This window comes from Corapipo altera, unplaced genomic scaffold (assembly GCF_003945725.1).
Source record: "Corapipo altera isolate COAL_440 unplaced genomic scaffold, ASM394572v1 48b, whole genome shotgun sequence".
In the NCBI taxonomy this organism is placed as follows: Eukaryota; Metazoa; Chordata; class Aves; order Passeriformes; family Pipridae; genus Corapipo; species Corapipo altera.
The window spans coordinates 15,891,410-15,904,031 of NW_020884884.1; the positions used below are offsets into that span (position 1 = coordinate 15,891,410).

Below are 12,622 nucleotides of genomic sequence, written 5' to 3' on the forward strand. Positions count from 1 at the left end.
TGAAATGTCTGTAGTGCTTATTGTTTGTCACTCTCTTTTTGTTGTTTTTCTTTGTCAAATGCTTTTTAAATGTGCTCCGTTTCCCTTTCACATCTTTCATCTCTCTCTCTGCTGTTTCCTTCCTTTTTGAGTGAGCCTTGTTGTTCTACTCCAGTAGCACAGTCCCTCTTCAGTGCTTTCCCTTCAGTTCCCCTCTGCTCTCTGGAAGCTTCTTTAATTGTCTTTCCCAAAGAGGTCGCCCACCAGCCACAGCTCTAACTCCGAGGGCAGGGTTATGAAGCAGGCAAGTTCGGTTTTGGAGCAGCCAGAAGGAAACAGGAAACACAGCCTGAGTAAGCAGTGGGGCACTCCTTGCATGCCCGAGGCATGGCGAAGGACACGAGTGGCACAAGCAGGGCCCATTCTCAGGGCGCGCAGGAACCCCGTGGAAGCTCTTTGGTGGCATGTGCCCTCTGTCACACACCTGTGGTACAGCCCGTTGGAGCAGCGTGTTTGTGTCTCCAGTAAGGCTCTGGTGCTGGTCTGCTCATGGCATGGAAAGCAAGCCCAACTTCGACTCTTTGTGCCTTGGGGACAGGGGGAGAGGGCAGTGCTGCCAGCAGTTTGCGCCCTCTGCCTCACAGGATCTTGTTTTCCCTTTCCTCATGTGGGAACAGGCAGCGTGGCAATTCCTGAAAAATTTTGTGTTGCTCTCTTCCAGCATTCCAAACGATGTTCAAGAAACCCCTGCTGCCTTGGGCAGGATTTGCAGCTTTCGGCAAGATGAGGCCGAGCACTGCTCAGAGCAGGGCCGAAGCAGAAAAGAAGGGTCTGAAAGAGCAGGGCCTGACCTGAGCATGTGGGACTGCTGCGAGACACCTGCCCTCACCGTGTCCCCGGGATGGGCCGCGGGAGTGCCCGAGCCGTTCAGACCCCGCTCGGAGGTGGAGGTGCCCACTGCCCTGTGCTCCTGCTGCAGCAGGAGCTGCCCTGTCCCTGCCGCCGCTGCCGCACCCCTGCCCCGGGGGCGCGCTGCCAGCGGCCCTGCCGGTCTCCATCTCGGGGCTGAGGCTCAGCCGCCCGAACGCCATCCGTCGAATTAAGGGCGGTGCGGGGAGAAGGCGGCGATCGGGGAATCCTCCCCGTCCTCCAGCGGAACTACATTTCCCAGGATGCCGCGAGAGGTGCGGGCGGGTCGCTCTCCGCGCTGTCCCCTGCGGGCCGCCGTAGCGGCGGGTGGGGGTGGCTGTCAGGCGGTGACGGCGGGCGGGACGCGCCCAGGTTGTTGCTGCTGCTGGTGCTGGTGCTGCCGGGACCTCCGCGGCGGGAGCGGCGGCGGGAGCCAGGCGGACCCGGCCCGGCCATGGACGAGCAAGCAGGGCCCGGCGTCTTCTTCAGCAACAACAACAACAACAACGCGCTGCTGCTGCCGCCGCCGGCGGGCGGGCCGGGGCTCGAGCCGGGCGAGGCGGCGGCAGCGGCGGCCGCCGCGGCGGTAGCGGGAGGAGGCGGCGGCGGCGGGGGGGTCGCAGCCTCCGGAGCCGCCGCGCCGCTGTCGGCGTCCCGGGCTCAGTACAGCGTGCCGGGCATCCTGCATTTCCTGCAGCACGAGTGGGGCCGCTTCGAGGCGGAGCGCGCCGAGTGGGAGGCGGAGCGGGCGGAGCTGCAGGTAACACCCGCGACCTTCCACCCCCCCCCGCGCCCCCGGCTCCGCCGGCCGCTCCCCCTCGGTATCCCGCGTCCCTGGGCAGCCGGAGGAGCGCAGCCGCCCTGGGCGCTGCCATGGCTCGTTCCTTTCCCCGGGAGGGAGCGGCCGCCGAGGCTGTTTCCCTCTCCCCGGGGGCGGCCGCCGCCGGGCGAGGGGCGGGACGTGGCGGCCCCGGCCCGAAGCGGCCGCTCCCGCCGCCTCTCCGCAGTTCTCCGACTACCCCTCGGGGCTGGCCGCCCAAACTTGTCACCAGTTTCGTAACGCCCTGTTAAAACCTGCCCCCGTCGTGCCGCTGCCCCGCCGCTTGTGCCGCAGCTGCCCCCGGCTCGCAGCCCCTCGGCCCCCGGGCCTGGCCCGTGAGACCCGCTGGAGCCCCTTCGGTGCTGTGGGACACGTTGTGTGGTGTTTTCGGTTGAAAAGCGATGGGCTTGATACGCTCATTAGTGCGTGAAAGGACTGATAGGGATCTTGTGGTTAAAGAACTTATGAACTGCTGGCCTAGAGCCACTGCTGTCAGATACTTCAGTGATGGGCATGTTGCATGAACTCCAATAACAGTCGATAGTGCAACCTTCGTTCCTCTTTGGCATTGTTTACTAGAAAATCTCTGTTGTAAACCTTAACGCTGCCCATGTTACCAGCAGCCCACTGTTTGATTCTCATTTGACCGTGTTTGAGACTGAAAAGTGTCTACTCGTTTTTCTTTTGAGGTCTCCTTTCTTTGTCTCTTGCTTCCTGTCCATCTCTTTTCTTTCTACATCTTTCCTTGAAAGTACTGTCTTTGTCAAGAGAGTCTCGAGTCTGTTTAGCAATGCAAACCACTTCTGGTTTTTGTTGGTTTTTTTGGACTGTTTTTTTTTTTTTTTAATCTTTTTAATTGTACTTTGTATAGTAACATCAAACAAGTGCTCTGAGAAGAGTGGAAGATGTGATGTTCCTTGCTGAGGGTTTTTCTTGTAGGAATTTAAAGAAAGTGGTCATGAGGACAAGAGAGTAATTTTTGTGTTAACTGCAATGATTAAATGAGAAATTTGTTAGTAACTGAATCACGTTTCTATTCACTACATCCAGTAAGTACTATGTAGAAAGTAACTAGTTTAGCTATGTATAAGAATAACGTCCACTGGAGGCCCATAAATATCTTGACATTTTTTCATAGCTGATACAGACATCAAATATTGCTTTGGAGAAAAAAAAATCTATTTTACAGGACCTAAGAAATCCTACCAGTGTGTTAAAAGTAATAACACTTTGCATATTTGTAGTTTGCTTCAAGAGAGGCTAGCATGCCATTCCTCCTTCTTCCCCAGGTATCCCTCAAAAGCTTGATGTTATGGATGAGATAGAGGAAAGAAGTGGAGTATTTAAACTATTTGTCAAAGTCCTGCATTATCAGTGACAGATAACCCCATCACAAGTTGTTTGCTTGAATGCCTTTGACTCTTGCCAAAACATCTCAATAAAGTTATAATTAGCTGTGGCTGGCAGTGCCATGAGCTGTAACAGCATTTATCTACTGCAGAGTCATGTTCAGGAAGGTGCAAAATTCTTGGCTCTCTCTATAGGCATCAGGCATTAAACGTCTGCTGTGACCATTTGCAGATGAATGTTCTTGGATCCATGTGAGAGGTTTGTGTTAGGGGTTCAGCAACTACAGGATGGCTTTTAGAAATTGTACATGTACACAGGAAGGATGAGCAGCATTAATTAAATGTCCTGTGCTCCTTCTGAAGCCTTTTCTTGGTCTATATATTAGGAAATGTTTAACAGAATAATGGAAATTTGAGGTTGGGCAGTTTCCCTCTGTTGAGATAAAGATGCAGTGCTCCCCATTGTACTTAACTAGTCTTCTATCCAATGCAAGTTCCAGTGCTAGATTATCCACTCTCTTGGGAGGCTGTGTGGCAAAGGACCTATTTTGTATGGTGGCTTTAGTATCCCATATTTTTTTCCAGCAATTCATCTACTTTCTTAGAGGTAGCTTTCTTTCATCTCCAGTTCCTTGCCTGCTATAATATTGAACTACTTGAGACACTTTATGCCCCAGTATTACTGCGCTTGCCTTCTGCTCTGTGGTTGTTGGTTAGTTAAGCTGTACCCTCTCTCCATAAAACACCTTTTAAGTCAGTCCCACTGTGATTTCCTGTCTTCCTTTTCCTCTCTGGGCTTCTTTTTATTTTCTCCTTTTCTTATCCTTGTAATTAATTGTGTGGAACTAAATGTGTATTCAGGTAGAGTACCTGTCTATTGTGTTAAGTGGTGCTTGTTCAGGTGACACACACCCAAGCTAATAACATATGTGAGTTGGCACGCTGGACAGCTTAATCTCTGTTCTTAGTTACTGGTCTAGTACTGCCTTTCCAAGGTTTTTCTTCCCATCAGTGCCTATATTTTGTTTTCCCTGGCGAGTATTCATGTTTACTCTGATTTTCTAATTATTTTTCTTGAACCTTTTGAAATTATTGTTGCTTCTATTGTATAATCTTCCTCATTTAGAGTGAAAGAGGACTTCAATATTTATATCTATGCAAGCATCATTAGTAAGCTGTGTATGTCAAGTAAGAAGGAAAATAGATTCATATGAGGTTCCCCTAGATGCTTATCTGCTGATTACATATTTCACTTTTAATGCTTGCTTTCTGTTTACAGTACTTTGACATCTGCAGATTGAAAAATTATCCTAAGAATAGACTTTCATGATGCCCTGTGAAGTAATTAACTAGGATAAAGACTAACGTTATTAATCCTCATTTAAATGTTCACAAACAGTGCTTTATGGCATTATAATTTATTTTCATATCTTTCAGAAATTATTTATTTTCCTTTTCTTAGGTTCTTCTAACAGCTGCTTGGGAGAATTGACAGGAAAGGGTTTCCTGTTCTGCGAGAGTTTTAAACTCTAGATTTTTTTTCATTCTGCATTTTTCTGGACTGTGTTTCCGAGACATTTCAGAGTTGTCATTATGTGTTGGACAAGCCCATCCCAAAATAGCCAAGGGTTTGATCAAATGCATATGCAGGGCGCTGAAATCCATATCTTTGCTTGAGGCAAGCAGCGGTTGAGCTGCCTTCCATGTTGGTGTCTTGCCTGAACCATACGTCTTCTGACTGGTTGTGAGTGATGGTTGTGGATGTTATCTCCCTTTTAATTAGCCATCTACTGCCCCCAGGGGACAGCGATGAGGACTCTGTCCCTGTGGCTGGGACCCCACAGAGCCAAGCACTGCCAATACCCGTCCTTGTCCCAGCAAGTGACAATACTGTCAAGCTCTGCTGCTTCAGGGCTGGATGAGCTTGGAAGGCCTCTCTGTGTGTGTTTGTGTGTGTGTGTGTGTGTGTGTGTGTGTATGGCTTTTGTTTTGACTAGAAATTTTGTCTTTGCAAGCAATGCGTATGTTGCTGTGGAAAGTTTTCCTTCTGACAAACATTTTTCTGGCAAAAAATGCAGTTTCGCAGATTTTGGCTTTTCTCTGCATTTCACAAGTGGTCTAAATTGCAACAAACTGCTATGCTGTATGTAACTGCTTGTATAGCCCTCATCCTGCTAAGGAATTTTCCAGCTTTTGTCCTCTTCACTACTGCGTTTTAATTTCTTCTAACTAGTAACTGTTTCTTTAGAGTAGTAGACTGCATAGGAGTGGTGGGACCTGATAGCATTACATGAAAATTGTTTTTCCTGGGTAAGCTTTCCTTTGAAAAGGTTTGCAAGGAAATTAGAGAGAATGGGTGGATACAATGTGCTTGTGTTTCCACAACTTTGTTAAAAATATTCCTTGGAGGACAGTGCCAAAAGAGAAAGAAAACGCTACCCAAACGATAGGGAAAGAGATAATGAAATGAGATAAAATGTGGTTAAATGATAGCAAACAGCTGTAATAGAAGGAATGTGGTGGAAATAACAGATAAGCACTTGAGATCAGATATGGAAGTCAGATTTGGTAATGTTAGCTCTCTGGGTGGGGGTCACGGATGGTGATCTTTCCCTTGCTGCTGCTTTCCTCCTGCAAGAGGCAGACAGTGAAACCAGGCACGTTACATGGTAAGATTGTGTCCTTGGAGATAGACAAGTTAAAGTAATGAGGAGAAGGGGCAAATCAGACAGATGGCTGTGGCTATTTATAGTGTGGTTTAGGACACTGGTTACTTGATTCAGAAATTGTTGATATTTACAGTTTGTTGGCTTTTAGATAACAGTCCTCTTGTTGGATTAAGTTTCTAGTTAAAAATCATTCTGATAGCTGGGTAATCTGTAATTGTTCTTCACAGAAAAAGTAATGAGCAGTGAGTTGGTGAAATCAGTTATTAAGTTAATTAAAAACTCCTGAAGATTTGGTTTAACCAATAAAATAGAAGATAAAATACAATTTGAAGAAGTTCTGTATAATATTTTCAAATATGATGATGTGGGTCAAATTTCTGAGATTCGCTGTGAAAGATAAATTGGCAGAAGTGCTGTAGAAGTCTTCTGTAAAATTTTTTCTCTTAAGGCAGATACTACAAAAAACTCTGGTTAAATACCTCTCCACCCCAGAGAAGCAACAATTTCAACTTAATTGTTTTATTTATGTCAGATAATTCAAAAGAAAGGCAGAAGAAAATAAACCATGGTCAGAATACTGAGCTGTGTTTAGTTGGGAAAGATGGTGCTAAATGGGTCTTGGTGACTATCATATATCCTTTCTTTTGCAAGCTTTTTAAGCAAACTTTCTATTTGCCAAATTCATGTAAAGCAGAGGAGAGAAACCTCTGTGCTCTTCTCTTTGCTTATATTGATGTTTGCCGGCTAATTCCAGTACACTCATTGATAAGCTCTCAGGGCTTGTTTTATTTAAGCTGGGCTACCAGTGGGAGTAAATGTTCAGTGATGAAAGAGCATTATAGAAATTTGTAGAAGCAGAATGTAAATACAAACCGATGAGACTGGTTCTTTGCACATTTGTACCTGGTTTTTATAGTTGTTTGATTATTTTTTTTTCAACTGCATAAATGATCTGACTATTTCCTAGCATCAGATATTCCCATTCTTCTCAAATCTATTAAACCTATAATTTAAAGTGTAGTGAAAACATGTTTCTTAAATGGGCCTAAGTCATTTAGGAAAGTGCCGTAAATATTGACAGAAAGTTGCATTTAAAAAAAAGCAGAACATTTTATATTTTTCATGATTTGCTATAGAATTGTTGAATTAAGCAAAAATGGAATAAATGGAGAGCTTTGGTTTTCAGTGTCAGGTTGTCATATGGTGAAATATCCTGTGTGTCTTTACTAGTGTAAATTTATAATTTCAGTTGGTATTTCTGTGGCCTACTCAAATTTTAGCCCTTCTTTTTCTGTTGAAAGTCTTGACTCATGTCAGTTTTATTGCATCAGGAGTGTTTGAACAACAAGTTGCAAATGTAGCTTAGCCTTTATTGACATTTCAGTAGACAGGGAAACTTTGTTTAATTTTAGAACAGGCTGTGTAAAATTCCCCAAGGAAGGTCACATGTATCTCCAGAGACTTTTGGTTCATCTTAATTTATTGCTGAGTGAACTGAGACTGTACAAATACCAAGCCTTAACTAAAACTGTTATCAGCACACAGTTTTCTGAGAAAATAGCTGTTGGTCAGCAACCTACTCACATATTTGGCTTCACAAGGCTGCCAAGCCTTGTCAAGTCCTCCTTTCTAAGTTTTTTAGCCAAAAAGTGGCAAGGACTGATTTTAAAGTAGATTAAGGATTGTTTTGTTGTCTTTTTAAATGCTGAGAAATGCTTAGATACCTGAAACAACTCCTCTGAATCATTTCAGAATGCTCAGAATCCAAGCTTTGCAGACAATACACTAGAAATAAAAATACTCTGAAATGTGAAAACAAAGGTTCACTTTATCTGAGTGACCTGTACATGGGCCTGTAGATGAATTCATTTAGAAGATGTTCTTTTCCTATTTGAAAAGAGTTTGCTATATGCTCACTAGTATTGAATATACTGAAAATAGCCCAGTGACAAAGAAGTTAAATTAAAAATTGCAGTGTGGAAAGACTGCATTTTTTCTGCTCTTAGCCAGGAATATGTTTCCCTTTAGGGCAGTCACATAGGGCAGGATTGCAAAAGCATCAGAGCAAAAATGGCATGCATGATATTCATATCCAAGCTTGTAAACAGGAGGTGAGAACAAACTCATTTGTTTTTGTATCTGTTTCACTTGATGTCCTAGTCAGCTCAGGGTGGTTCAAGCAATTCATGCTTGAATACGAGGAGTAGCTGATCCTGGATGTAGGTGTGAGGAATAGGAGTGTGCCAGTTGCCTCTGCAAATGCTTGTGTGGTCAAGTCTGGCTCGCGACTCTTTTTGTTACTGAAGCCAAATCTAAAAATCTCCTCCAGATTTGTTCTCCCTTGTCTTGCCATACCCCAAGTGATTCATTCAGCCTGTGAACTTCCATTGTCTCAGTTTAAATGTGGGCCATGAGTCTGTTTATCAGCTCTGGTGCTGATTGCTGTCGCTGCATTTCTGCCGTTCTTGTACAGCAAGTGGAAAGGAATTTGAGCATTTGCAATTTAGACTCCAGCTCATAATATGTGATTATTTTGTGACATGTCATTTCGGTGTTGCCTATAGAATTACAACATCATGTTTAAAAGTTGCACTCCTTTTGTGCTTATATCAGTCTACATGCAGTGTGCTCTCGGGTCGAAAAAAAGTTAATGCTCACCGCTTAAGTAGGTGTACCACGAAAATTATTGGAGGTTTAGAGAGAATTTTCGCTTATGAAGAATGATTAAATAAGCTGAATATACATTGCTTGGCTAACTCAGAAACTATTTTGATGTTTGCAATTACCAGAACAGTGAAAGGCAGCACTGAAGAGTGGATGGAAGAAAGACTAACTCTCTGAGATCTGCCTAGTAAAACACTTCAAACCATGGAAAGAGAAGTCTTCCTGTTTTTGAGATGTTTATGTTAGTAGTCAAGATATTGCCAGAAATAAATTGTGAAACAATTTTTTATTCTGGATCATTTATTAGGAGTTTTTCAGTCTTACTGAATTTTTTTTTCAAACAATGTTTTCAAAGAGATGAAGAATGTAAATAAATGGCATTTTCAACCATCTTTTATTACTGTGAGCTAAATCTTTGAACTCTTTTGGGTGGTTTTTCAGGGTTTAGCTCTGATGCCAGTTTTAGGACATCTCTGAGAAGTCCAACAAAAATAATGTGCCAGTAGCAGACTGTACTGTGTATTAGTCCCATGAGGTGTTATCGTCCAGCATGAGTGTGTTTGGAATAAATGGGATGAAGTACTTATGTGTGGGGTGAAGTTAAATATGCCTTGATGCTGTCAGTCGTTTCGGCCTGTGACCCCACTTCACTTTTGTGTTATCTTAGATGGCTGCACGCCCTTACGAAAGCTTCCTAGCCTCTCTTGACAGAGTGCTAGTAGGTGTGCGTTGTGGTGTTGAGTATGGTGCCTGAAAAATTGTTTGCTAGTTGTACTAGACCACTGATGTTTTCCTTCCCCCCTCCCCTGTACCTGTTTTTTATCTCTTTTCTTCTCACCCCCTGGGCTTGCTACACTTATTTACAAATATACTTAAATATGCAGTGCTTCAGTGAGCCAGCTACAATCTAAAATACTGAGTACCCTGGCAGCCTACAGAATCCTTCTGGCAGATCTTGGTAGACCGGTTAGCACAACTGTTTCAGATTGATTAATCTCTGTTATGTATTTTGTTATTTTAGCCATCTGCATATTTTTTGAAATACTTTTCTTGCAGTTTTTTTCCTCCTTTGTTCTCTTTCTCTTGACCTGTGAAAACCCTGTTGAATTATGGAAGCATTATATAGAGAATTGTAGCTCTTTGTCAAATGATGCCCATTGACCTTCAAGTGCCCATAAATTTGAAGTGAGGTTTGCCTTAAAATATTAAGATAAATATTTTAAAGAAAAGAATAGGCTTTTTATAGCTCTTAAGTGTTAAGAATGAAAAAAGTTAAATTGCTTTTGAACTTGAAATAGCTGTAAAATTCAAGAACTGATAGAAGTTGATATTAAACATGCATCAGTTGTTTAGCAGTTGGAGTATGTTTATTTTTAAACAGTTTCTGTTAAAGATAAATATTCTTTATCTCATGCTGTTTTTTAGTGTCAAGGTGTCAGCCTAAAAAGGTGTCCAGATGTAAGATCCTTTTTAACATCCTTGTAGTTGTGGTTGCTGATTCTAGGAAGTGTAGATTTCAATTTAAATTTTTAAACATTGATAAAATCCACACTTATTAAGATGTAATTTCATTATCTGATTATATTGTTATGCCTCCTAAGCCTGTATTAAGAAGTCAGCAGCATTTTAAAAAAAGTTGTTTCTAACCCAGTGCTACTTAAAACCTTTTTGTCTACTTCACAGTAATGTGAAGACTTTAGAGTCTTTTGGGGAATTTCTTAAAACAACAGTGTTGTTGCCTGTGAAAAATTTTTTAAATGTATAAATCAATGTTATTTTTAAAATCTCTCAATAAAGAAGTGGAATAGTTAAGGTAACTACGGTGCTATTAATTTAGACTGGATGTGTATGACACTTCTAAGTTTTGTTGCAGTTGATAATATGAAACACTTCAGTGAGATAAAATGGGGATAAAAAAATACTGACCTCTACAATTGCAACAGAGATAGGCCGTGCCAGGTATCTCTCTTCCCAGTGTTCTCTGGTTTTGTATGGTTTTTTTTTTTTATTTACTTTCTCCTACTCTCTTGATTTTAATTTCACAGTTGAGCTGGAATACAGTAACTTGTAGCACTTAGCCTGGAATAAATGAGAGGCGGATGCTGCCTTGATTCCTTGCTGCGGAGCCAGCGGGGCTGGGTGCTTTATGGAGAAGATGCGCCCCACCCATAAGGCAGGGAACAATATGAGGTTGTGCGTGATCTCCGTAGGCGATTTTGAGGTTTGTGATGACTAGCTTACAACCTGATGCATTTTAACCTCGTTAGTTAGAAGGTCAGTTGTCACGGAACCTGTTTGTTGGGAATATTTGCAAATTCTTGAAATTTTTGGCAAACCTTCCCAGGAGTGGCCAAAGCGCAAGTGTAGAACAGTGTTGCAGATCACTCCAAGCAGAAGTGCATCTCCTTTCTCTCCTGCTCACTCAGGGATAACACAGGCTTCAGGTTTGAATTGTGCTAAAGCTGCAGCTCTGGGAAGTGGCCTATAGAGTCTCAAACTATTGATAAAATTCCGTCATTTATGTGTGAATTATAAGAAAACCGTAGTTGCTCAGTTCAGTTATACTTTTCATCCTATTTAAACGCAAACCTCTTACACATTAAATGTTTGCACAGACATTTAGACAGGTGTTGTCTATATATTTTGATTGGAAATAGTGATTCTGGAGTTATCGCTGTTTTGTTCTGGAGACTGAGAAAATACTGCTAGATGTCATAATTAGTTATTTTAGCTGTTTAAACTCAGTGTACTCGTTCAGTTTTCATTTATACTACAAAATGTTTCATTTATGGTATGAACATTTAGATTCCTTTGCACATTTTCAGTTAATTGCAAAACATTCTAAAGAATTAAGTCTGCTTAAGACATATGAACTGTAACTATTCTCATTTTCAGAGCCAGAATTTCTCAAAAATAGTGAGTATTGGACATAAGGCTGCTACTCTGAAGAAAAGCATAAACAAACAATGCTAGAAACTGTGCAGCCTCCAAGGAGAGAGCAAAATTATTCTCTGTTTCTTGATTTACCAGTAAAACTACCTATCTATAAAATATGCAGTAACGCTGAAGCATCCTAGCAATAAGCTTGTGTGGGGCTGAAGACTTGGCTTGTGGATTTGACTCCATTGTTGTTGCATGCTTTTTGAGTAAGAAACACGAGGATTTCATGGAAGTCCAAGAAAAAGAAAAGCCATAAGACATCAATAAGAGCATTGACGTACTACTGACGGTAAAAGATGTCCGCGTGAAGGTGGTGTTGTATGTTTTTTCTTAATCATACCCATTAATGTCTTTCCCTCTTGCAAAAGTAAACTGTCAAAACTACTGAGAAGTTGCATTTTTTATTTTGTTTAGCCTGCTGCCAGTGGAAGATGACTTTAGCCTCAGTTGTTAGCATGGTAATGCTGATTTGACCTTTGTAGTATAGCAGTACGTGAGCAGGGTCATTACTGGCTGTCCTTTGCCAACTTACCAGATAAAAAATGCTTTATTTCAGTGTGTTCATTCAGTTCATTCTTGGTTAGAATTGCTTGAAGACAGCAGGTCACATCATAGATCATATCAGCTTGTGTCCTGATGGCATTGAATGATCTTTCTCATTCCAGCCAAATACATATTTACATCACCTTCTACTGTTTTGAAAAGTGTGTTTTGATGTTCTCTCCCTTTTTGACTAGAAGGGAATGTTTAGTTCTGCTGGGCATATTTGGAGATAGGGAGAGAGAAACTGGGTGTCTGCACAGTTACTGCACACTGAGTTATATGTGTTTGAGGCGTTCCTCTTGTTACTCAGATGGTGACCTTGTTGAGTTGACATGCTTCTTGCACAGTTACATTCCTCAGGAGAGGAAATGCTGACTCTAGCACCAGCATTTCTTTCTTCTGTGCCTTTCTTTAAACCTGAGTGTAAAATGAACATTAGAATTCAATTGTAGTTTCTTGTTCATCCCAATTCAAGTGTTAAGTGGAAAGAAAGCTTGATGCCAGAGCAAGAGGCATTTCTTTTGATTCAGTTGACTTTTTTTTTTTTAATTCAGATGTGTTTCCCCTATTGAAGTTGAAGACTGACTTTGTTGGAGAACAGCCAGTGTTTTTCACTTGACATAAACTGGCTGCTCTAGTTGGTGACTGGCAGTTAAAGACCCTTCAGGTGTTTGTCAAGCTGTCTACTGGCTGTACTTGAGCAATAAAATTATGTCAGCTGGTGTCATATTTTAGAGCAACTGCTATAG

General features: G+C 42.4%; 1 protein-coding gene across 6 annotated transcripts in view; it reads left to right on the plus strand.

Moving 5' to 3' along the window:
• The first annotated feature begins 1,268 nt into the window (after positions 1–1,268).
• The window catches only part of STRN (striatin), a 67,054-nt gene continuing 55,700 nt past the window's right edge, over positions 1,269–12,622 (plus strand). For 3 of the 6 annotated variants that reach the window (XM_027641265.1, XM_027641266.1, XM_027641269.1), the window contains exon 1: positions 1,270–1,648. In XM_027641265.1, the coding sequence (XP_027497066.1) occupies positions 1,343–1,648 (306 nt within the window). In that variant the 5' untranslated portion in view covers positions 1,270–1,342. Of the gene's footprint in view, positions 1,649–2,053; positions 2,220–12,622 lie in introns of those variants that run through there. The other 3 variants (XM_027641267.1, XM_027641270.1, XM_027641271.1) reach the window with 2 other exon arrangements.